Below are 25,775 nucleotides of genomic sequence, written 5' to 3'. Positions count from 1 at the left end.
CACAATAAGACATCAATTCCGAAGATAGTGGTTTGGTAGATTTGATCGGCATCCATTACAACAGTTATGTTTTTATCTTAAACATGAGACACATAATTTATACAAAGGAGTCCGTTTCACAATTAGCCTGACATTAGTCTTATGACACGATTTTACAATAACTGTGACACGCACTCCACCTCTTGTATTTTAATGCCGTACAGTTAATTGGATTTATTCAACCACATATATTAAAAATCGTTGCATTTAAGTTTTACTAGGCTGCTTCTGAGCATTGTTAAGATATTCACTAGCTTACTCAGTATGAGATGTTTAAGGGGGTGTCAGTATATGATGCAGCGGAGGAATCACTAGTAACAACAAAAAGCAACAGCACAAATGTGAAGTAGAAAATTATTAAATATAAAAAATATACCCTTTCCCCATAAGTAAGCATAAGAACTCATTGATTCTCTATAAAAGTGCAACTCCAAAATAGAAATCACTCAATCATAAATCACACATATGAACATCCTCATGAGTGAAGCGATACAAGATGCTTCAAATGCTAAAAAGAAATATGACCGATTTCGTTCAAGGAGTGTGATGGATGTCATTAAGCTCCTCATGTATTATCTTTTCTCTGGCCTCCTCAGCAAGTTGTTAAATGGTGGCCAAGTCCCCTGGTCACTAACAGGGTCAAGGTCTCTGTTGCTTTCCCTCTTACATTTAGCGTCACGACAAGATGGGCGGAGCCTCCGGTATATAAACCTGGCGCGTCCATCAGTGGACACCAGTCTCGTTCTTCCCTCACACCTCAACATGGTTCTTAAGGTAAACAAATGGGGATGATGTATATTGCTGTGATCACTGTGCTTTGAAAAAAAAAAACTTGAGGTCCTATTTTGCTTTGAATTACGTCATGATTCGGTGGTTTTCAGGTTTTCGTCATCGCTGTCCTTGTGGCCGTCACTATCGCTGACACTATCCCCTACACCCCTCCACATCCCTCCTACAACGCTCCTGCCCCTACTGTAAGTTGTCGCGTGTGTTTATATCTTATGACTGAATCATATTTTCTCTACGATTTTTATTTTTCAATATAATTATGATAAAAAGAAACTATATAATCCGTTAAATTGTCCTTGTCCTTAAGTTACGATATTTTTTATTTATTTCCATGAGATGCTACGATTATAACTTGACTTGTGTATCATTTTGACTTCCAGGGTCCTGCCCAGTACAACTTTGACTGGTCAGTGAACGACGCAAACTCCGGCAACGACTACGGCCACAACGAAGGTCGTAATGGATACGATACTCAGGGATCCTATTATGTTCAGCTTCCCGACGGTCGTTTGCAGAGGGTTACCTACACCGTGAACGGCGACTCCGGTTACGTGGCTCAAGTTGAATATGAGGGTGAGGCCCAGTACTCAGCCTACCAACCCGCCCCCAGTTATCAGCCAGCGCCTGCCTATAGGCCTGCCCCTACCTATACGCCCACCCCAAGCTATAATTAACATAAAGACGGACTTATAAAAGAGCGCTGCTTTCTAATGCAAACGTTGGATTATGTGTAAACTATTAGACAAATAAAATGATCAAATAAATACCCTGTCTTAAAAAATATTGCGGAAATAAAGAAAATGAAAGTAACAAATAAATACAATGGTCAAGAGAAACTCTCTCTCTCTCTCTCTCTCTCTCTCTCTCTCTCTCTCTCTCTATATATATATATATATATATATATATATATATATATATATATATATATATATATATATATATATATGTAACCGGTCGGAATATACGGGACTTTATTTTCTCACTTGACTTGCGGTTTATTAAAGATTATGAGATGGTAATGGCAGTGGAAGCGCCCCTTGAGAAAAATCCCGAACCAGCACAAGAACACTTAAATCTACTAAACAAAATGAATTGTCCGTGACCCGTGGAAGCATAGTGTCTGTGACTGGGATGAATGAGACACACTGTAAAATTTAGACACTTATATTCCCTCCAACACTACAAACACAATCAAATAATGGTACACCAATATGCGCACCTCTTAACTTGAACTTAAAACACTACTCTGGGGAATAAAAGTTATACATGATATAGAAATTATTAGAAACTCAGGCAACAATAAATTTGAAGTATTAAGAAATGTTGCTTGCACACATGAAACAGGCCTTAAGGGCTTTCACAAAATAATATCAGTCACTTAGGAAATGGTATTACAAAATAAGAAATTAAATACTCTACACTGAATAGGCCTTAAGGGCTTTCAACAAAATAATATGTCACTGAGGAAATGGTAATAAAAAATAAGAAATTAAATACTCTACAATGAATAGGCCTTAAGGGCTTTCAACAAAATAATATCAGTCACTGAGGAAATGGTAATAAAAAATAAGAAATTAAATACCCTACAATGAATAGGCCTTAAGGGAACTCAACAAAATTATATCACCCCAACAGATGCACACTTCCTAACCTAACTTAACCACTACTGTGGGGAACAAAGGTTATACCTGAGATCAGAATTATGAAGAAAAATTAGATGCATTTAAAGAATCAAATCACAGTATCACTCTGGTTCCAGTTAATGACACAAACATTCAAAAAACAATACTATCAAAATTATTTAAGAAATATTAAACTACACACGTCAAGTTAATATCAGTAACTGAGAAATGGTATTAACTACCCCCAAATATATTCACTATTATTAATATGTTACTGGGTCCACCAATACTCGTGAACCATGCTCCACTCAACATGAGTCCTAGACGCATGGTCTCAGTGTGTGACCATTAATTTACTCAGATAGCCTCAGTGTACTCCCAGTGCGTCCATAAAGCGGAAGGGAGTGAGCCAATCAGACCTCGTACAGTTGAGAGAAGCTTTAGCTTCCCGTTAGCAAGAGGGTTTCACTAAGCTGCTCGAGACATGTGGTGTTGTCAGCCGAGGTAGAGGAAAGCTGATGCCCCAACGATCGTCCCGTCGTCAGCTGGGCATCCAGACGGCTAGATTCCCTCAAGCGATCCTTTGATACCCCGCTAAACAGTGACAGGCCTACACTGATCGGTCCAATGGCGACAATCGCCACCCTCAATCATCAACGACAGTCAGTCTCTCGCAGTCAAACTCCGGTCAACTCCGGTCAAGTGGGTTCTGACGGAAACCCTGAAATGAACTCACTGTTAGCTCTAGTTTACTTTACCACTGCCCTATCTAACCCTGTCTGAGATCGAATGAGACTTACTTGTTATACTGCAATAGCGCAGCACAGGTGACTAGGCCACGTGACTATTTCTGTGACGGACACGCAGGGACGTCTTGTTTGCCTGACTGCTCCCCGTGACTGAGGGAGAGCCAGCGTCCGTCCTCTCAAGGCGTTAGCTTAGGCCTACGTGACATATTTTCCGCTTAACTAATAACTCCTTGGGACACCCGTAACATTATTCAGACTGATAAACGATCTATAATAATTTCAAATTCAATAATAGTCCCTTAACTTCATGAATCGCATCATTATTAATTCGGCAAATTACATTTAATATCACTTAGGCCTAGTTCCATAACCTCTCGCTATGGGCGGGGAGCGCTCTCTTCCCTCAGACGACCTTGAACGCTCAGTATCGCTAATGGCGGGGCATTTGAAATTTCTGAATATTTACATATATATATATATATATATATATATATATATATATATATATATATATATATATATATATATATATATATATATATATATATATATATATATATATATATATGAAAAATATTAGACGTATTATAGCCTTGGTAGGAAAAATTATAAGAGCTAAAAGCACTGCCTGATGGGTGAGAGATATGAAACATATATTAAATATTTGTAATTCTCGTATAGCTGATGATAACCTCGCTGAACACACGCAGTTGACTTCCTCATATACACACTATTTACATTATCCGCTTCAATACTCTTAGGGTCCTGAGTAATTACATACTTTATAAGGGTGATTCAGCAAAGAGGACATTAAATTGGAGGATGAAATCCTTGGATAATTCTAACCCACAACGTCTCTGTGATAAAATGTCAGTTTCTGCATAGTTTCCATGTTACAATACATTGATGCTGTTGTATTAATGAGAGTGAATTTGATGTGAAACCACCGAAAGGTTTTTGTATTAATTTATTCTTAGATGTCTTATATACAGCAGTACAGTATTATACAGATGGCTGACACAGGTGCAATGAAATAGGGACCGTGACGACCGAATGAGATAAAGTCATTTACAGGGGGGAGGGGTTTTCACTTCAAATTCACTCTCATTAATACATCTTAAATGTATTGTAACATGGAAAACATGGAAACCGGACATTTTACCATAGAGAAATTATGGTGTAGAATTATCCATGGATTTCATCCTCCAATTTAATGTACTCTTTGCTCAACCACACTGTACTGTATATAGTACAGAGGTTTAAGTTTTCATTCAACTTGTATTAGGAATATTCATTCTATTCACAGCTTAGTTCATCTAAATCGTTATTGTCGAAACCTCACTGATCATATTGATATAAATTCTTTTAGATCTATAATCTTAGATAATAAGGACATTTCAACATTACTCTCTTCATTGTTTTATACAGAATAAGCTTTAATTAAAGAAACACACTACACAGTGTGCAATGAACCAGGCGGGAAATACTTGTGGCATTTTATACCAGAGGAAGCTACAGAGGAGAGAAGTCATGCTGAGGTCATTGTTGATCATTTAGTGAATTGGCTAAAAGAGAGAGGAGCAGACCAGATCCTTTTGGCCATAGGAGGTGATAGCACGAATGTGAATACTGGCTGGGAGGGAGGAGTAATGCATTATGTGGAGGCCAAGCTCGGCAGGAAGTTGGTGTGGATTGTCTGTGACTTGCACACAGGGGAGTTGAGTCTCAGACACCTAGTGACTGTACTGGATGAAGAGACATTGAGCAACAACAGGAGGTCGGGCCCCTAGGGAAGGTGTTAGACACTGCCATTGAACTGGAGATCAACCCAAACTTCACGAGGATCACTGTTGGTCCTCCTCTACCCAATCTCGCTCAGGAGGTAGTCAAGGATCTCAGCACAGACCAAACATATGGCTACAGAATCATCACTGCCATCAGATCAGGAGAGGTAACTCAGAGTCTAGCTCTCTTGGAGATTGGGCCAGTCTGTCACAGTAGGTGGCTCACCACTGCTCTAAGGTTCTGCAAATTGTGGATTTCCAAACATGAGCTGAAGGGCTGAAACATCTGAGGATAATTGTGGAATTCATAGTTAAATCAGAGCTGGGTGGAGGGTCCCCAGCATGTACTGTGCCAGCTGAAACTGCTCAAAGGGTCCGACGAAGGATGTGGTAGGAATAGTGATGCCTACAGTAAAGATATCAGCATGGTATGCACACTCTGTGGCTGTGCTCCAGGCCATACTGTGCAATGAGGTGGAGGAGGAGAGGAGGAATGCTGTGAAAAGGATACTGGAAATCAGAGGTGAAGGAGATAAGGACACACAAGTAGGAGAATGCAGTGTCAGATCCAGGAGGACTCCTGACGTTAACCCATAATCCACGAAACTCTCGGAGCTTATTGAATGGAACTCTGGAGTAACTGAGCCTCCACTGACTTGTTCCCTCACCACTGCTGCAATCATGGAGTTTCTGGATAGACCAATGGAAGTTCCTGCATGGCCCTCACACACACAGTCAGTAGAGAGGTGTGTGAGGATGACAACTGAAGCAGCACAAAATGTTTACTGAAAGGAGAGGAGAGAGGCATACACCAGGGGCCAGGTAGCCTGTAGGGAACTCATGTCCATAAACAGGAACAAGGAAGACATGACCATTGACCACCTTGGTAAAGTTCTTAAAGCCTTTCTGGTAGCCTGACTCTCCCATAAAATGTCGTTATATAGAATACAAATATGCAAAAATTGCAAGTTTTTCGTGAATTTCTACTCAAAATATAAATAGCTCGGGGTGGTCAAATCCGGATTTTGAAGCCATATTTCGATTTAGCATACACAAATGTATAATTTATTTACTAGTTGTCTTTCAAACTCTAAACTTATTACTTTGCACACCTAAATTGACACCCCTAAAATGAGGTGAACAACAAATTAATTATCTACAGTTGAAACAAATTAGTACCAGATATAAAAAAAAAGCTGATCAACTGTTAATCCACAATAAGACATCAATTCCGAAGATAGTGGTTTGGTAGGTTTGATCGGCATCCATTACAACAGTTATGTTTTTATCTTAAACATGAGACACATAATTTACACGAAGGAGTCCGTTTCACAATTAGCCTGACATTGGTCTTATGACACGATTTTACAATAACTGTGACAAGCACTCCACCTCTTGTATTTTAATGCCGTACATTTAATTGGAATTATTCAAACACATATTAAAAATCTTTGCATTTAAGTTTTACTAGGCTGCTTCTGAGCATTGTTAAGATATTCACTAGCTTACTCAGTATGAGATGTTTAAGGGGGTGTCAGTATATGATGCAGCGGAGGAATCACTAGTAATAACAAAAAGCAACAGCACAAATGTGAAGTAGAAAATTATTAAATATAAAAAATATACCCTTTCCCCATAAGTAAGCATAAGAACTCATTGATTCTCTATAAAAGTGCAACTCCAAAATAGAAATCACTCAATCATAAATCACACATATGAACATCCTCATGAGTGAAGCGATACAAGATGCTTCAAATGCTAAAAAGAAATATGACCGATTTCGTTCAAGGAGTGTGATGGATGTCATTAAGCTCCTCATGTATGATCTTTTCTCTGGCCTCCTCAGCAAGTTGTTAAATGGTGGCCAAGTCCCCTGGTCACTAACAGGGTCAAGGTCTCTGTTGCTTTCCCTCTTACATTTAGCGTCACGACAAGATGGGCTGAGCCTCCGGTATATAAACCTGGCGCGTCCATCAGTGGACACCAGTCTCGTTCTTCCCTCACACCTCAACATGGTTCTTAAGGTAAACAAATGGGGATGATGTATATTGCTGTGATCACTGTGATTTGAAAAAAAAAACTTGGTCCTATTTTGCTTTGAATTACGTCATGATTCGGTGGTTTTCAGGTTTTCGTCATCGCTGTCCTTGTGGCCGTCACTATCGCTGACACTATCCCCTACACCCCTCCACATCCCTCCTACAACGCTCCTGCCCCTACTGTAAGTTGTCGCGTGTGTTTATATCTTATGACTGAATCATATTTTCTCTACGATTTTATTTTTCAATATAATTATGATAAAAAGAAACTATATAATCCGTTAAATTGTCCTTGTCCTTAAGTTACGATATTTTTTATTTATTTCCATGAGATGCTACGATTATAACTTGACTTGTGTATCATTTTGACTTCCAGGGTCCTGCCCAGTACAACTTTGACTGGTCAGTGAACGACGCAAACTCCGGCAACGACTACGGCCACAACGAAGGTCGTAATGGATACGATACTCAGGGATCCTATTATGTTCAGCTTCCCGACGGTCGTTTGCAGAGGGTTACCTACACCGTGAACGGCGACTCCGGTTACGTGGCTCAAGTTGAATATGAGGGTGAGGCCCAGTACTCAGCCTACCAACCCGCCCCCAGTTATCAGCCAGCGCCTCCCTATAGACCTGCCCCTACCTATACGCCCACCCCAAGCTATAATTAACATAAAGACGGACTTATAAAAGAGCGCTGCTTTCTAATGCAAACGTTGGATTATGTGTAAACTATTAGACAAATAAAATGATCAAATAAATACCGTCTTAAAAACTATTATGAAATTGAAGAAAATAAAAGAAACAAATAAATACAATGGTCAAAAGAAACCTCTATATATATATATATATATATATATATATATATATATATATATATATATATATATATATATATATATATATATATATATATATATATATATATATATATATAGACGTATTATAGCCTTGGTAGGAAAAATTATAAGAGCTAAAAGCACTGCCTGATGGATGAGAGATATGAAACATATATTTAATATTTGTAATTCTCGTATAGCTGATGATAACCTCGCTGAACACACGCAGTTGACTTCCTCATATACACACTATTTACATTATCCGCTTCAATACTCTTAGGGTCCTGAGTAATTAAATACTTTATAAGGGTGATTCAGCAAAGAGTACATTAAATTGGAGGATGAAATCCTTGGATAATTCTAACCCACAACGTCTCTGTGATAAAATGTCAGTTTCTGCATAGTTTCCATGTTACAATACATTGAAGCTGTTGTATTAATGAGAGTGAATTTGATGTGAAACCACCGAAAGGTTTTTGTATTAATTTATTCTTAGATGTCTTATATACAGCAGTACAGTATTATACAGATGGCTGACACAGGTGCAATGAAATAGGGACCGTGACGACCGAATGAGATAAAGTCATTTACAGGGGGGAGGGGTTTTCACTTCAAATTCACTCTCATTAATACATCTTAAATGTATTGTAACATGGAAACTATGCAAACCGGACATTTTACCATAGAGAAATTATGGTGTAGAATTATCCATGGATTTCATCCTCCAATTTAATGTACTCTTTGCTCAACCACACTGTACTGTATATAGTACAGAGGTTTAAGTTTTCATTCAACTTGTATTAGGAATATTCATTCTATTCACAGCTTAGTTCATCTAAATCGTTATTGTCGAAACCTCACTGATCATATTGATATAAATTCTTTTAGATCTATAATCTTAGATAATAAGGACATTTCAACATTACTCTCTTCATTGTTTTATGCAGAATAAGCTTTAATTAAAGAAACACACTACACAGTGTGCAATGAACCAGGCGGGAAATACTTGTGGCATTTTATACCAGAGGAAGCTACAGAGGAGAGAAGTCATGCTGAGGTCATTGTTGATCATTTAGTGAACTGGCTAAAAGAGAGAGGAGCAGACCAGATCCTTTTGGCCATAGGAGGTGATAGCACGAATGTGAATACTGGCTGGGAGGGAGGAGTAATGCATTATGTGGAGGCCAAGCTCGGCAGGAAGTTGGTGTGGATTGTCTGTGACTTGCACACAGGGGAGTTGAGTCTCAGACACCTAGTGACTGTACTGGATGAAGAGACATTGAGCAACAACAGGAGGTCGGGCCCCTAGGGAAGGTGTTAGACACTGCCATTGAACTGGAGATCAACCCAAACTTCACGAGGATCACTGTTGGTCCTCCTCTACCCAATCTCGCTCAGGAGGTAGTCAAGGATCTCAGCACAGACCAAACATATGGCTACAGAATCATCACTGCCATCAGATCAGGAGAGGTAACTCAGAGTCTAGCTCTCTTGGAGATTGGGCCAGTCTGTCACAGTAGGTGGCTCACCACTGCTCTAAGGTTCTGCAAATTGTGGATTTCCAAACATGAGCTGAAGGGCTGAAACATCTGAGGATAATTGTGGAATTCATAGTTAAATCAGAGCTGGGTGGAGGGTCCCAAGCATGTACTGTGCCAGCTGAAACTGCTCAAAGGGTCCGACGAAGGATGTGGTAGGAATAGTGATGCCTACAGTAAAGATATCAGCATGGTATGCACACTCTGAGGCTGTGCTCCAGGCCATACTGTGCAATGAGGTGGAGGAGGAGAGGAGGAAAGCTGTGAAAAGGATACTGGAAATCAGAGGTGAAGGAGATAAGGACACACAAGTAGGAGAATGCAGTGTCAGATCCAGGAGGACTCCTGACGTTAACCCATAATCCACCAAACTCTCGGAGCTTATTGAATGGAACTCTGGAGTAACCGAGCCTCCACTGACTTGTTCCCTCACCACTGCTGCAATCATGGAGTTTCTGGATAGACCAATGGAAGTTCCTGCATGGCCCTCACACACACAGTCAGTAGAGAGGTGTGTGAGGATGACAACTGAAGCAGCACAACATGTTTACTGAAAGGAGAGGAGAGAGGCGTACATCAGGGGCCAGGTAGCCTGTAGGGAACTCATGTCCATAAACAGGAACAAGGAAGACATGACCACCTTGGTAAAGTTCTAAAAACCTTTCTGGTAACCTGACTCTCTCATAAAATGTCGTTATATAGAATACAAATATGCAAAAATTGCAAGTTTTTCGTGAATTTCTACTCAAAATATAAATAGCTCGGGGTGGTCAAATCCGGATTTTGAAGCCATATTTCGATTTAGCATACACAAATGTATAATTTATTTACTAGTTGTCTTTCAAACTCTAAACTTATTACTTTGCACACCTAAATTGACACCCCTAAAATGAGGTGAACAACAAATTAATTATCTACAGTTGAAACAAATTAGTACCAAATATATAAAAAAAAAGCTGATCAACTGTTAATCCACAATAAGACATCAATTCCGAAGATAGTGGTTTGGTAGATTTGATCGGCATCCATTACAACAGTTATGTTTTTATCTTAAACATGAGACACATAATTTATACAAAGGAGTCCGTTTCACAATTAGCCTGACATTGGTCTTATGACACGATTTTACAATAACTGTGACACGCACTCCACCTCTTGTATTTTAATGCCGTACAGTTAATTGGATTTATTCAACCACATATATTAAAAATCGTTGCATTTAAGTTTTACTAGGCTGCTTCTGAGCATTGTTAAGATATTCACTAGCTTACTCAGTATGAGATGTTTAAGGGGGTGTCAGTATATGATGCAGCGGAGGAATCACTAGTAATAACAAAAAGCAACAGCACAAATGTGAAGTAGAAAATTATTAAATATAAAAAATATACCCTTTCCCCATAAGTAAGCATAAGAACTCATTGATTCTCTATAAAAGTGCAACTCCAAAATAGAAATCACTCAATCATAAATCACACATATGAACATCCTCATGAGTGAAGCGATACAAGATGCTTCAAATGTTAAAAAGAAATATGACCGATTTCGTTCTAGGAGTGTGATGGATGTCATTAAGCTCCTCATGTATGATCTTTTCTCTGGCCTCCTCAGCAAGTTGTTAAATGGTGGCCAAGTCCCCTGGTCACTAACAGGGTCAAGGTCTCTGTTGCTTTCCTTCTTACATTTAACGTCACGACAAGATGGGCGGAGCCTCCGGTATATAAACCTGGCGCGTCCATCAGTGGACACTAGTCACGTTCTTCCCTCACACCTCAACATGGTTCTTAAGGTAAACAAATGGGGATGATGTATATTGCTGTGATCACTGTGCTTTGAAAAAAATAAACTTGAGGTCCTATTTTGCTTTGAATTACGTCATGATTCGGTGGTTTTCAGGTTTTCGTCATCGCTGTCCTTGTGGCCGTCACTATCGCTGACACTATCCCCTACACCCCTCCACATCCCTCCTACAACGCTCCTGCCCCTACTGTAAGTTGTCGCGTGTGTTTATATCTTATGACTGAATCATATTTTCTCTACGATTGTATTTTTCAATATAATTATGATAAAAAGAAACTATATAATCCGTTAAATTGTCCTTGTCCTTAAGTTACGATATTTTTTATTTATTTCCATGACATGCTACGATTATAACTTGACTTGTGTATCATTTTGACTTCCAGGGTCGTGCCCAGTACAACTTTGACTGGTCAGTGAACGACGCAAACTCCGGCAACGACTACGGCCACAACGAAGGTCGTAATGGATACGATACTCAGGGATCCTATTATGTTCAGCTTCCCGACGGTCGTTTGCAGAGGGTTACCTACACCGTGAACGGCGACTCCGGTTACGTGGCTCAAGTTGAATATGAGGGTGAGGCCCAGTACTCAGCCTACCAACCCGCCCCCAGTTATCAGCCAGCGCCTGCCTATAGGCCTGCCCCTACCTATACGCCCACCCCAAGCTATAATTAACATAAAGACGGACTTATAAAAGAGCGCTGCTTGCTAATGTAAACGTTGGATTATGTGTAAACTATTAGACAAATAAAATGATCAAATAAATACCGTCTTAAAAACTATTATGAAATTGAAGAAAATAAAAGAAACAAATAAATACAATGGTCAAAAGAAACCTATATATATATATATATATATATATATATATATATATATATATATATATATATATATATATATATATATATATATATATATATATATATATATATATATATATATATAGCCTATATATATGAAAAATATTAGACGTATTTTAGCCTTGGTAGGAAAAATTATAAGAGCTAAAAGCACTGCCTGATGGATGAGAGATATGAAACATATATTTAATATTTGTAATTCTCGTATAGCTGATGATAACCTCGCTGAACACACGCAGTTGACTTCCTCATATACACACTATTTACATTATCCGCTTCAATACTCTTAGGGTCCTGAGTAATTAAATACTTTATAAGGGTGATTCAGCAAAGAGTACATTAAATTGGAGGATGAAATCCTTGGATAATTCTAACCCACAACGTCTCTGTGATAAAATGTCAGTTTCTGCATAGTTTCCATGTTACAATACATTGAAGCTGTTGTATTAATGAGAGTGAATTTGATGTGAAACCACCGAAAGGTTTTTGTATTAATTTATTCTTAGATGTCTTATATACAGCAGTACAGTATTATACAGATGGCTGACACAGGTGCAATGAAATAGGGACCGTGACGACCGAATGAGATAAAGTCATTTACAGGGGGGAGGGGTTTTCACTTCAAATTCACTCTCATTAATACATCTTAAATGTATTGTAACATGGAAACTATGCAAACCGGACATTTTACCATAGAGAAATTATGGTGTAGAATTATCCATGGATTTCATCCTCCAATTTAATGTACTCTTTGCTCAACCACACTGTACTGTATATAGTACAGAGGTTTAAGTTTTCATTCAACTTGTATTAGGAATATTCATTCTATTCACAGCTTAGTTCATCTAAATCGTTATTGTCGAAACCTCACTGATCATATTGATATAAATTCTTTTAGATCTATAATCTTAGATAATAAGGACATTTCAACATTACTCTCTTCATTGTTTTATGCAGAATAAGCTTTAATTAAAGAAACACACTACACAGTGTGCAATGAACCAGGCGGGAAATACTTGTGGCATTTTATACCAGAGGAAGCTACAGAGGAGAGAAGTCATGCTGAGGTCATTGTTGATCATTTAGTGAACTGGCTAAAAGAGAGAGGAGCAGACCAGATCCTTTTGGCCATAGGAGGTGATAGCACGAATGTGAATACTGGCTGGGAGGGAGGAGTAATGCATTATGTGGAGGCCAAGCTCGGCAGGAAGTTGGTGTGGATTGTCTGTGACTTGCACACAGGGGAGTTGAGTCTCAGACACCTAGTGACTGTACTGGATGAAGAGACATTGAGCAACAACAGGAGGTCGGGCCCCTAGGGAAGGTGTTAGACACTGCCATTGAACTGGAGATCAACCCAAACTTCACGAGGATCACTGTTGGTCCTCCTCTACCCAATCTCGCTCAGGAGGTAGTCAAGGATCTCAGCACAGACCAAACATATGGCTACAGAATCATCACTGCCATCAGATCAGGAGAGGTAACTCAGAGTCTAGCTCTCTTGGAGATTGGGCCAGTCTGTCACAGTAGGTGGCTCACCACTGCTCTAAGGTTCTGCAAATTGTGGATTTCCAAACATGAGCTGAAGGGCTGAAACATCTGAGGATAATTGTGGAATTCATAGTTAAATCAGAGCTGGGTGGAGGGTCCCAAGCATGTACTGTGCCAGCTGAAACTGCTCAAAGGGTCCGACGAAGGATGTGGTAGGAATAGTGATGCCTACAGTAAAGATATCAGCATGGTATGCACACTCTGAGGCTGTGCTCCAGGCCATACTGTGCAATGAGGTGGAGGAGGAGAGGAGGAAAGCTGTGAAAAGGATACTGGAAATCAGAGGTGAAGGAGATAAGGACACACAAGTAGGAGAATGCAGTGTCAGATCCAGGAGGACTCCTGACGTTAACCCATAATCCACCAAACTCTCGGAGCTTATTGAATGGAACTCTGGAGTAACCGAGCCTCCACTGACTTGTTCCCTCACCACTGCTGCAATCATGGAGTTTCTGGATAGACCAATGGAAGTTCCTGCATGGCCCTCACACACACAGTCAGTAGAGAGGTGTGTGAGGATGACAACTGAAGCAGCACAACATGTTTACTGAAAGGAGAGGAGAGAAGCGTACATCAGGGGCCAGGTAGCCTGTAGGGAACTCATGTCCATAAACAGGAACAAGGAAGACATGACCACCTTGGTAAAGTTCTAAAAACCTTTCTGGTAACCTGACTCTCTCATAAAATGTCGTTATATACAATACAAATATGCAAAAATTGCAAGTTTTCGTGAATTTCTACTCAAAATATAAATAGCTCGGGGTGGTCAAATCCGGATTTTGAAGCCATATTTCGATTTAGCATACACAACTGTATAATTTATTTACTAGTTGTCTTTCAAACTCTAAACTTATTACTTTGCACACCTAAATTGACACCCCTAAAATGAGGTGAACAACAAATTAATTATCTACAGTTGAAACAAAATAGTACCAGATATAAAAAAAAAGCTGATCAACTGTTAATCCACAATAAGACATCAATTCCGAAGATAGTGGTTTGGTAGGTTTGATTGGCATCCATTACAACAGTTATGTTTTTATCTTAAACATGAGACACATAATTTATACGAAGGAGTCCGTTTCACAATTAGCCTGACATTGGTCTTATGACACGATTTTACAATAACTGTGACAAGCACTCCACCTCTTGTATTTTAATGCCGTACAGTTAATTGGAATTATTCAAACACATACATTAAAAATCTTTGCATTTAAGTTTTACTAGGCTGCTTCTGAGCATTGTTAAGATATTCACTAGCTTACTCAGTATGAGATGTTTAAGGGGGTGTCAGTATATGATGCAGCGGAGGAATCACTAGTAATAACAAAAAGCAACAGCACAAATGTGAAGTAGAAAATTATTAAATATAAAAAATATACCCTTTCCCCATAAGTAAGCATAAGAACTCATTGATTCTCTATAAAAGTGCAACTCCAAAATAGAAATCACTCAATCATAAATCACACATATGAACATCCTCATGAGTGAAGCGATACAAGATGCTTCAAATGCTAAAAAGAAATATGACCGATTTCGTTCTTGGAGTGTGATGGATGTCATTAAGCTCCTCATGTATGATCTTTTCTGTGGCCTCCTCAGCAAGTTGATAAATGGTGGCCAAGTCCCCTGGTCACTAACAGGGTCAAGGTCTCTGTTGCTTTCCCTCTTACATTTAACGTCACGACAAGATGGGCGGAGCCTCCGGTATATAAACCTGGCGCGTCCATCAGTGGACACCAGTCTCGTTCTTCCCTCACACCTCAACATGGTTCTTAAGGTAAACAAATGGGGATGATGTATATTGCTGTGATCACTGTGCTTTGAAAAAAAAAACTTGAGGTCCTATTTTGCTTTGAAATACGTTATGATTCGGTGGTTTTCAGGTTTTCGTCATCGCTGTCCTTGTGGCCGTCACTATCGCTGACACTATCCCCTACACCCCTCCACATCCCTCCTACAACGCTCCTGCCCCTACTGTAAGTTGTCACGTGTGTTTATATCTTATGACTGAATCATATTTTCTCTACGATTTTATTTTTCAATATAATTATGATAAAAAGAAACTATATAATCCGTTAAATTGTCCTTGTCCTTAAGTTACGATATTTTTTATTTATTTCCATGACATGCTACGATTATAACTTGACTTGTGTATCATTTTGACTTCCAGGGTCCTGCCCAGTACAACTTTGACTGGTCAGTGAACGACGCAAACTCCGGCAACGACTACGGCCACAACGAAGGTCGTAATGGATACGATACTCAGGGATCCTATTATGTTCAGCTTCCCGACGGTCGTTTGCAGAGGGTTACCTACACCGTGAACGGCGACTCCGGTTACGTGGCTCAAGTTGAATATGAGGGTGAGGCCCAGTACTCAGCCTACCAACCCGCCCCCAGTTATCAGCCAGCGCCTGCCTATAGGCCTGCCCCTACCTATACGCCCACCCCAAGCTATAATTAACATAAAGACGGACTTATAAAAGAGCGCTGCTTTCTAATGCAAACGTTGGATTATGTGTAAGCTATTAGACAAATAAAATGATCAAATAAATACCCTGTCTTAAAAAATATTGCGGAAATGAAGAAAATGAAAGTAACAATTTAATACAATGGTCAAGAGAAACTCTCTCTCTCTCTCTCTCTCTCTCTATATATATATATATATATATATATATATATATATATATATATATATATATATATATATATATATATATATATATATATATATATATATATATATATATATGTAACCGGTCGGAATATACGGGACTTTATTTTCTCACTTGACTTGGGGTTTATTAAAGATTATAAGATGGTAATGGCAGTGGAAGCGCCCCTTGAGAAAAATCCCGAACCAGCACAAGAACACTTAAATCTACTAAACAAAATGAATTGTCCGTGACCCGTGGAAGGATAGCGTCTGTGACTGGGATGAATGAGACACACTGTAAAATTTAGACACTTATATTCCCTCCAACACTACAAACACAATCAAATAATGGTACACCAATATGCGCACCTCTTAACTTGAACTTAAAACACTACTCTGGGGAATAAAAGTTATACATGATATAGAAATTATTAGAAACTCAGGCAACAATAAATTTGAAGTATTAAGAAATGTTGCTTGCACACATGAAACAGGCCTTAAGGGCTTTCACAAAATAATATCAGTCACTTAGGAATTGGTATATAAAATAAGAAATTAAATACTCTACACTGAATAGGCCTTAAGGGCACTCAACAAAATTATATCACCCCAACAGATGCACACTTCCTAACCTAACTTAACCACTACTCTGGGGAACAAAGGTTATACCTGAGATCAGAATTATGAAGAAAAATTAGATGCATTAAAAGAATCAAATCACAGTATCACTCTGGTTCCACTTAATGACACAAACATTCAAAAAACAATACTATCAAAATTATTTAAAAAATATTAAACTACACACGTCAAGATAATATCAGTAACTGAGAAATGGTATTAACTACCCCCAAATATATTCACTATTATTAATATGTTACTGGGTCCACCAATACTCGTGAACCATGCTCCACCCAACTCAACATACACCCGTAATAAGGGAGATAAAATGTTCCTACTAGGTATCTCCTAGAGTCCTAGACTCATGGTCTCAGTGTGTGACCATTAATTTACTCAGATAGCCTCAGTGTACTCCCAGTGCGTCCATAAAGCGGAAGGGAGTGAGCCAATCAGACCTTGTACAGTTGAGAGAAGCTTTAGCTTCCCGTTAGCAAGAGGGTTTCACTAAGCTGCTCGAGACATGTGGTGTTGTCAGCCGAGGTAGAGGAAAGCTGATGCCCCAACGATCGTCCCGTCGTCAGCTGGGCATCCAGACGGCTAGATTCCCTCAAGCGATCCTTTGATACCCCGCTAAACAGTGACAGGCCTACACTGATCGGTCCAATGGCGACAATCGCCACCCTCAATCATCAACGGCAGTCTCAAACGGCAGTCAATCTCTCGCAGTCAAACTCCGGTCAACTCCGGTCAACTCCGGTCAAGTGGGTTCTGACGGAAACCCTGAAATGAACTCACTGTTAGCTCTAGTTTACTTTACCACTGCCCTATCTAACCCTGTCTGAGATCGAATGAGACTTACTTGTTATACTGCAATAGCGCAGCACAGGTGACTAGGCCACGTGACTATTTCTGTGACGGACGCGCAGGGACGTCTTGTTTGCCTGACTGCTCCCCGTGACTGAGGGAGAGCCAGCGTCGCGTCCTCTCAAGGCGTTAGCTTAGGCCTACGTGACATATTTTCCGCCTAACTAATAACTCCTTGGGACACCCGTAACATTATTCAGACTGATAAACGATCTATAATAATTTCAAATTCAATAATAGTCCCTTAACTTCATGAATCGCATCATTATTAATTCGGCAAATTACATTTAATATCACTTAGGCCTAGTTCCATAACCTCTCGCTATGGGCGGGGAGCGCTCTCTTCCCTCAGACGACCTTGAACGCTCAGTATCGCTAATGGCGGGGCATTTGAAATTTCTGAATATTACAATCGACCCCCCTAAAAATTTGTTCTAAGAAACTGCATCTTACCCCTTTAACGTGCTAAATGCAGCATTCCCGTCTTCTCCACTTCTCTCTCCCGCTAACATTCGACCCCCCTTAAAAAAACAGCACTGCCCTCATGTGCTGAGAGAACAACTTAGAGCCCACCTTCAACTCTGTACTATTCCACTCGCAGCCAGCAACTCCATTTCTTCCTAGCCCAACTCAAAACCAACCAGACCATCACGCTCCCCTTTTGCCTGGCCCTTAACTAGAGAACCAATGTCAAAATTAATACCAGCCCAAACAAACATGCTCTCCTTTGCCTGACCCTTGAACTAAGAGGAACCAGTGTCAAAACAATACTCAGTCCAAACAAACATGCTCTCCTTTGGCCTGGCCCTTGAACTAAGAGGAACCAGTGTCAAAACACTACTCAGTCCACGTCTCCGAACCTCATGCTGGCAGACCAACCCTCTGACAATGTACCAGTCCATATTAGTGAGGCCCTGGACATTACAACCGTACTCTCAATCCCGCTCATGACAGCAACCACTACTCAACGCACATCTCTGACCTAACCATCTCTCCAATCCCCTCTGCCCTACTCACAACTCCTCCAACTCACCCTCTACAACCTGCTTTTTCTCATTACCATGCACCCTAAACTGTAATCGGTCGGCTTCGTCTTGTCTCTCAGCTGGAGGGCTCGATCAACCTCTCTGAACTACTTACGTACCCCTATATTTCCCACTTGGACCTCACACTTACTTGACTGCTGGACGTGTGCCTGACATTCACCCCTTGTTTCCTCCCTGAACCGTTGAATGTGTGCCTGAAACTCCCACTTGAACCTGTTTACCTGTGCTTGATAATCCCTCTTTAGGTCTCCGAACTCCTCTCTCAGCTGTACCAAGGGCCCGCGGCCGTCTCTCTTCCTCCTCATACACATTTCTACTGTCAAGCCTAACCAACTCAGTCCGGGCACAAGGATGAGCATCAGTGCGAGTTCAATCCCTACCATTACTAACCAACACATGATGGCATTCATTATCCCAACCACAGTACTATCAGTCACGACATAAAAAACTACGCTCTGCTACCATTTGTAACCGGTCGGAATATACGGGACTTTATTTTCTCACTTGACTTGGGGTTTATTAAAGATTATAAGATGGTAATGGCAGTGGAAGCGCCCCTTGAGAAAAATCCCGAACCAGCACAAGAACACTTAAATCTACTAAACAAAATGAATTGTCCGTGACCCGTGGAAGGATAGCATCTGTGACTGGGATGAATGAGACACACTGTAAAATTTAGACACTTATATTCCCTCCAACACTACAAACACAATCAAATAATGGTACACCAATATGCGCACCTCTTAACTTGAACTTAAAACACTACTCTGGGGAATAAAAGTTATACATGATATAGAAATTATTAGAAACTCAGGCAACAATAAATTTGAAGTATTAAGAAATGTTGCTTGCACACATGAAACAGCCCTTAAGGGCTTTCACAAAATAATATGAGTCACTTAGGAAATGGTATTAAAAAATAAGAAATTAAATACTCTACACTGAATAGGCCTTAAGGGCTTTCAACAAAATAATATCAGTCACTGAGGAAATGGTAATAAAAAATAAGAAATTAAATACTCTACAATGAATAGGCCTTAAGGGCTTTCAACAAAATAATATCAGTCACTGAGGAAATGGTAATAAAAAATAGGAAATTAAATACCCTACAATGAATAGGCCTTAAGGGCACTCAACAAAATTATATCACCCCAACAGATGCACACTTCCTAACCTAACTTAACCACTACTGTGGGGAACAAAGGTTATACCTGAGATCAGAATTATGAAGAAAAATTAGATGCATTAAAAGAATCAAATCACAGTATCACTCTGGTTCCACTTAATGACACAAACATTAAAAAAACAATACTATCAAAATTATTTAAGAAATATTGAACTACACACGCCAAGATAATATCAGTAACTGAGAAATGGTATTAACTACCCCCAAATATATTCACTATTATTAATATGTTACTGGGTCCACCATTACTCGTGAACCATGCTCCACCCAACTCAACATACACCCGTAATAAGGGAGATAAAATGTTCCTACTAGGTATCTCCTAGAGTCCTAGACTCATGGTCTCAGTGTGTGACCATTAATTTACTCAGATAACCTCAGTGTACTATCAGTGCGTCCATAAAGCGGAAGGGAGTGAGCCAGTCAGACCTTGTACAGTTGAGAGAAGCTTTAGCTTCCCGTTAGCAAGAGGGTTTCACTAAGCTGCTCGAGACATGTGGTGTTGTCAGCCGAGGTAGAGGAAAGCTGATGCCCCAACGATCGTCCCGTCGTCAGCTGGGCATCCAGACGGCTAGATTCCCTCAAGCGATCCTTTGATACCCCGCTAAACAGTGACAGGCCTACACTGATCGGTCCAATGGCGACAATCGCCACCCTCAATCATCAACGGCAGTCAGTCTCTCGCAGTCAAACTCCGGTCAACTCCGGTCAACTCCAGTCAAGTGGGTTCTGACGGAAACCCTGAAATGAACTCACTGTTAGCTCTAGTTTACTTTACCACTGCCCTATCTAACCCTGTCTGAGATCGAATGAGACTTACTTGTTATAATGCAATAGCGCAGCACAGCTGACTAGGCCACGTGACTATTTCTGTGACGGACGCGCAGGGACGTCTTGTTTGCCTGACTGCTCCCCGTGACTGAGGGAGAGCCAGCGTCGCGTCCTCTCAAGGCGTTAGCTTAGGCCTACGTGACATATTTTCCGCTTAACTAATAACTCCTTGGGACACCCGTAACATTATTCAGACTGATAAACGATCTATAATAATTTCAAATTCAATAATAGTCCCTTAACTTCATGAATCGAATCATTATTAATTCGGCAAATTACATTTAATATCACATAGGCCTAGTTCCATAACCTCTCGCTATGGGCGGGGAGCGCTCTCTTCTCTCAGACGACCTTGAACGCTCAGTATCGCTAATGGCGGGGCATTTGAAATTTCTGATATATATATATATATATATATATATATATATATATATATATATATATATATATATATATATATATATATATATATATATATATATATATGAAAAATATTAGACGTATTATAGCCTTGGTAGGAAAAATTATAAGAGCTAAAAGCACTGCCTGATGGGTGAGAGATATGAAACATATATTTAATATTTGTAATTCTCGTATAGCTGATGATAACCTCGCTGAACACACGCAGTTGACTTCCTCATATACACACTATTTACATTATCCGCTTCAATACTCTTAGGGTCCTGAGTAATTAAATACTTTATAAGGGTGATTCAGCAAAGAGTACATTAAATTGGAGGATGAAATCTTTGGATAATTCTAGCCCACAACGTCTCTGTGATAAAATGTCACTTTCTGCATAGTTTCCATGTTACAATACATTGAAGCTGTTGTATTAATGAGAGTGAATTTGATGTGAAACCACCGAAAGGGTTTTGTATTAATTTATTCTTAGATGTCTTATATACAGCAGTACAGTATTATACAGATGGGTGACACAGGTGCAATGAAATAGGGACCATGACGACCGAATGAGATAAAGTCATTTACAGGGGGGAGGGGTTTTCACTTCAAATTCACTCTCATTAACACATCTTAAATGTATTGTAACATGGAAACTATGCAAACCGGTCATTTTACCATAGAGAAATTATGGTGTAGAATTATCCATGGATTTCATCCTCCAATTTAATGTACTCTTTGCTCAACCACATTGTACTGTATATAGTACAGAGGTTTAAGTTTTCATTCAACTTGTATTAGGAATATTCATTCTATTCACAGCTTAGTTCATCTAAATCGTTATTGTCGAAACCTCACTGATCATATTGATATAAATTCTTTTAGATCAATAATCTTATATAATAAGGACATTTCAACATTACTCTCTTCATTGTTTTATGCAGAATAAGCTTTAATTAAAGAAACACACTACACAGTGTGCAATGAACCAGGCGGGAAATACTTGTGGCATTTTATACCAGAAGAAGCTACAGAGGAGAGAAGTCATGCTGAGGTCATTGTTGATCATTTAGTGAACTGGCTAAAAGAGAGAGGAGCAGACCAGATCCTTTTGGCCTTAGGAGGTGATAGCACGAATGTGAATACTGGCTGGGAGGCAGGAGTAATGCATTATGTGGAGGCCAAGCTCGGCAGGAAGTTGGTGTGGATTGTCTGTGACTTGCACACACGGGAGTTGAGTCTCAGACACCTAGTGACTGTACTGGATGAAGAGACATTGAGCAACAACAGGAGGTCGGGCCCCTAGGGAAGGTGTTAGACACTGCCATTGAACTGGAGATCAACCCAAACTTCACGAGGATCACTGTTGGTCCTCCTCTACCCAATCTCGCTCAGGAGGTAGTCAAGGATCTCAGCACAGACCAAACATATGGCTACAGAATCATCACTGCCATCAGATCAGGAGAGGTAACTCAGAGTCTAGCTCTCTTGGAGATTGGGCCAGTCTGTCACAGTAGGTGGCTCACCACTGCTCTAAGGTTCTGCAAATTGTGGATTTCCAAACATGAGCTGAAGGGCTGAAACATCTGAGGATAATTGTGGAATTCATAGTTAAATCAGAGCTGGGTGGAGGGTCCCAAGCATGTACTGTGACAGCTGAAACTGCTCAAAGGGTCCGACGAAGGATGTGGTAGGAATAGTGATGCCTACAGTAAAGATATCAGCATGGTATGCACACTCTGAGGAGGAGAGGAGGAAAGCTGTGAAAAGGATACTGGAAATCAGAGGTGAAGGAGATAAGGACACACAAGTAGGAGAATGCAGTGTCAGATCCAAGAGGACTCCTGACGTTAACCCATAATACACCAAACTCTCGGAGCTTACTGAATGGAACTCTGGAGTAACCGAGCCTCCACTGACTTGTTCCCTCACCACTGCTGCAATCATGGAGTTTCTGGATAGACCAATGGAAGTTCCTGCATGGCCCTCACACACACAGTCAGTAGAGAGGTGTGTGAGGATGACAACTGAAGCAGCACAACATGTTTACTGAAAGGAGAGGAGAGAGGCGTACATCAGGGGCCAGGTAGCCTGTAGGGAACTCATGTCCATAAACAGGAACAAGGAAGACATGACCACCTTGGTAAAGTTCTAAAAACCTTTCTGGTAACCTGACTCTCTCATAAAATGTCGTTATATACAATACAAATATGCAAAAATTGCAAGTTTTTCGTGAATTTCTACTCAAAATATAAATAGCTCGGGGTGGTCAAATCCCGATTTTGAAGCCATATTTCGATTTAGCATACACAAATGTATAATTTATTTACTAGTTGTCTTTCAAACTCTAAACTTATTACTTTGCACACCTAAATTGACACCCCTAAAATGAGGTGAACAACAAATTAATTATCTACAGTTGAAACAAATTAGTACCAAATAAAAAAAAAAAGCTGATCAACTGTTAATCCACAATAAGACATCAATGCCGAAGATAGTGGTTTGGTAGATTTGATCGGCATCCATTACAACAGTTATGTTTTTATCTTAAACATGAGACACATAATTTATACGAAGGAGTCCGTTTCACAATTAGCCTGACATTGGTCTTATGACACGATTTTACAATAACTGTGACACGCACTCCACCTCTTGTATTTTAATGCCGTACAGTTAATTGGATTTATTCAACCACATATATTAAAAATCTTTGCATTTGAGTTTTACTAGGCTACTTCTGAGCATTGTTAAGATATTCACTAGCTTACTCAATATGAGATGTTTAAGAGGGTGTCAGTATATGATGCAGCGGAGGAATCACTAGTAATAACAAAAAGCAACAGCACAAATGTGAAGTAGAAAATTATTAAATAAAAAAATATACCCTTTCCCCATAAATAAGCATAAGAACTCATTGATTCTCTATAAAAGTGCAACTCCAAAATAGAAATCACTCAATCATAAATCACACATATGAACATCCTCATCAGTGAAGCGATACAAGATGCTTCAAATGCTAAAAAGAAATATGACCGATTTCGTTCAAGGAGTGTGATGGATGTCATTAAGCTCCTCATGTATGATCTTTTCTCTGGCCTCCTCAGCAAGTTGATAAATGGTGGCCAAGTCCCCTGGTCACTAACAGGGTCAAGGTCTCTGTTGCTTTCCCTCTTACATTTAGCGTCACGACAAGATGGGCGGAGCCTCCGGTATATAAACCTGGCGCGTCCATCAGTGGACACCAGTCTCGTTCTTCCCTCACACCTCAACATGGTTCTTAAGGTAAACAAATGGGGATGATGTATATTGCTGTGATCACTGTGCTTTGAAAAAAAAAAACTTGAGGTCCTATTTTGCTTTGAATTACGTCATGATTCGGTGGTTTTCAGGTTTTCGTCATCGCTGTCCTTGTGGCCGTCACTATCGCTGACACTATCCCCTACACCCCTCCACATCCCTCCTACAACGCTCCTGCCCCTACTGTAAGTTGTCGCGTGTGTTTATATCTTATGACTGAATCATATTTTCTCTACGATTTTATTTTTCAATATAATTATGATAAAAAGAAACTATATAATCCGTTAAATTGTCCTTGTCCTTAAGTTACGATATTTTTTATTTATTTCCATGAGATGCTACGATTATAACTTGACTTGTGTATCATTTTGACTTCCAGGGTCCTGCCCAGTACAACTTTGACTGGTCAGTGAACGACGCAAACTCCGGCAACGACTACGGCCACAACGAAGGTCGTAATGGATACGATACTCAGGGATCCTATTATGTTCAGCTTCCCGACGGTCGTTTGCAGAGGGTTACCTACACCGTGAACGGCGACTCCGGTTACGTGGCTCAAGTTGAATATGAGGGTGAGGCCCAGTACTCAGCCTACCAACCCGCCCCCAGTTATCAGCCAGCGCCTGCCTATAGGCCTGCCCCTACCTATACGCCCACCCCAAGCTATAATTAACATAAAGACGGACTTATAAAAGAGCGCTGCTTTCTAATGCAAACGTTGGATTATGTGTAAACTATTAGACAAATAAAATGATCAAATAAATACCCTGTCTTAAAAAATATTGCGGAAATAAAGAAAATGAAAGTAACAAATAAATACAATGGTCAAGAGAAACTCTATATATATATATATATATATATATATATATATATATATATATATATATATATATATATATATATATATATATATATATATGTAACCGGTCGGAATATACGGGACTTTATTTTCTCACTTGACTTGGGGTTTATTAAAGATTATAAGATGGTAATGGCAGTGGAAGCGCCCCTTGAGAAAAATCCCGAACCAGCACAAGAACACTTAAATCTACTAAACAAAATGAATTGTCCGTGACCCGTGGAAGGATAGCGTCTGTGACTGGGATGAATGAGACACACTGTAAAATTTAGACACTTATATTCCCTCCAACACTACAAACACAATCAAATAATGGTACACCAATATGCGCACCTCTTAACTTGAACTTAAAACACTACTCTGGGGAATAAAAGTTATACATGATATAGAAATTATTAGAAACTC

The 25,775-nt window shown here is 39.7% G+C and overlaps 5 protein-coding genes across 5 annotated transcripts; all 5 read left to right on the top strand.

The window, feature by feature from the left end:
• Nucleotides 1-749: 749 nt before the first annotated feature.
• Nucleotides 750-1,592, top strand: LOC121867369 (cuticle protein 7-like). Its single transcript, XM_042367287.1, has 3 exons — nt 750-813; nt 921-1,013; nt 1,209-1,592. Exons 1-3 carry the CDS (start codon nt 802-804, stop codon nt 1,500-1,502), a joined length of 399 nt encoding a protein of 132 aa, XP_042223221.1. The 5' UTR covers nt 750-801; the 3' UTR covers nt 1,503-1,592.
• A 5,351-nt stretch (nt 1,593-6,943) lies between these two features.
• Nucleotides 6,944-7,782, top strand: LOC121867368 (cuticle protein 7-like). Its single transcript, XM_042367286.1, has 3 exons — nt 6,944-7,007; nt 7,112-7,204; nt 7,399-7,782. The coding sequence occupies exons 1-3, from the start codon at nt 6,996-6,998 to the stop codon at nt 7,690-7,692; spliced, it is 399 nt and encodes a 132-aa protein (XP_042223220.1). The 5' UTR covers nt 6,944-6,995; the 3' UTR covers nt 7,693-7,782.
• Nucleotides 7,783-11,121: 3,339 nt separating this feature from the next.
• Nucleotides 11,122-11,962, top strand: LOC121867367 (cuticle protein 7-like). The gene is made up of 3 exons (XM_042367285.1): nt 11,122-11,184; nt 11,292-11,384; nt 11,579-11,962. The coding sequence occupies exons 1-3, from the start codon at nt 11,173-11,175 to the stop codon at nt 11,870-11,872; spliced, it is 399 nt and encodes a 132-aa protein (XP_042223219.1). The 5' UTR covers nt 11,122-11,172; the 3' UTR covers nt 11,873-11,962.
• A 3,362-nt stretch (nt 11,963-15,324) lies between these two features.
• On the top strand, nt 15,325-16,165 carry LOC121867366 (cuticle protein 7-like). The gene is made up of 3 exons (XM_042367284.1): nt 15,325-15,388; nt 15,495-15,587; nt 15,782-16,165. The coding sequence occupies exons 1-3, from the start codon at nt 15,377-15,379 to the stop codon at nt 16,073-16,075; spliced, it is 399 nt and encodes a 132-aa protein (XP_042223218.1). The 5' UTR covers nt 15,325-15,376; the 3' UTR covers nt 16,076-16,165.
• Nucleotides 16,166-24,432: 8,267 nt separating this feature from the next.
• Nucleotides 24,433-25,274, top strand: LOC121867365 (cuticle protein 7-like). The gene is made up of 3 exons (XM_042367283.1): nt 24,433-24,496; nt 24,604-24,696; nt 24,891-25,274. Exons 1-3 carry the CDS (start codon nt 24,485-24,487, stop codon nt 25,182-25,184), a joined length of 399 nt encoding a protein of 132 aa, XP_042223217.1. The 5' UTR covers nt 24,433-24,484; the 3' UTR covers nt 25,185-25,274.
• Nucleotides 25,275-25,775: the final 501 nt, after the last annotated feature.

This window comes from Homarus americanus, unplaced genomic scaffold (assembly GCF_018991925.1).
Source record: "Homarus americanus isolate GMGI-L3 unplaced genomic scaffold, GMGI_Hamer_2.0 scaffold37720, whole genome shotgun sequence".
Taxonomy (NCBI): Eukaryota; Metazoa; Arthropoda; class Malacostraca; order Decapoda; family Nephropidae; genus Homarus; species Homarus americanus.
This window is presented reverse-complemented; position numbering and strand designations above follow the sequence as displayed.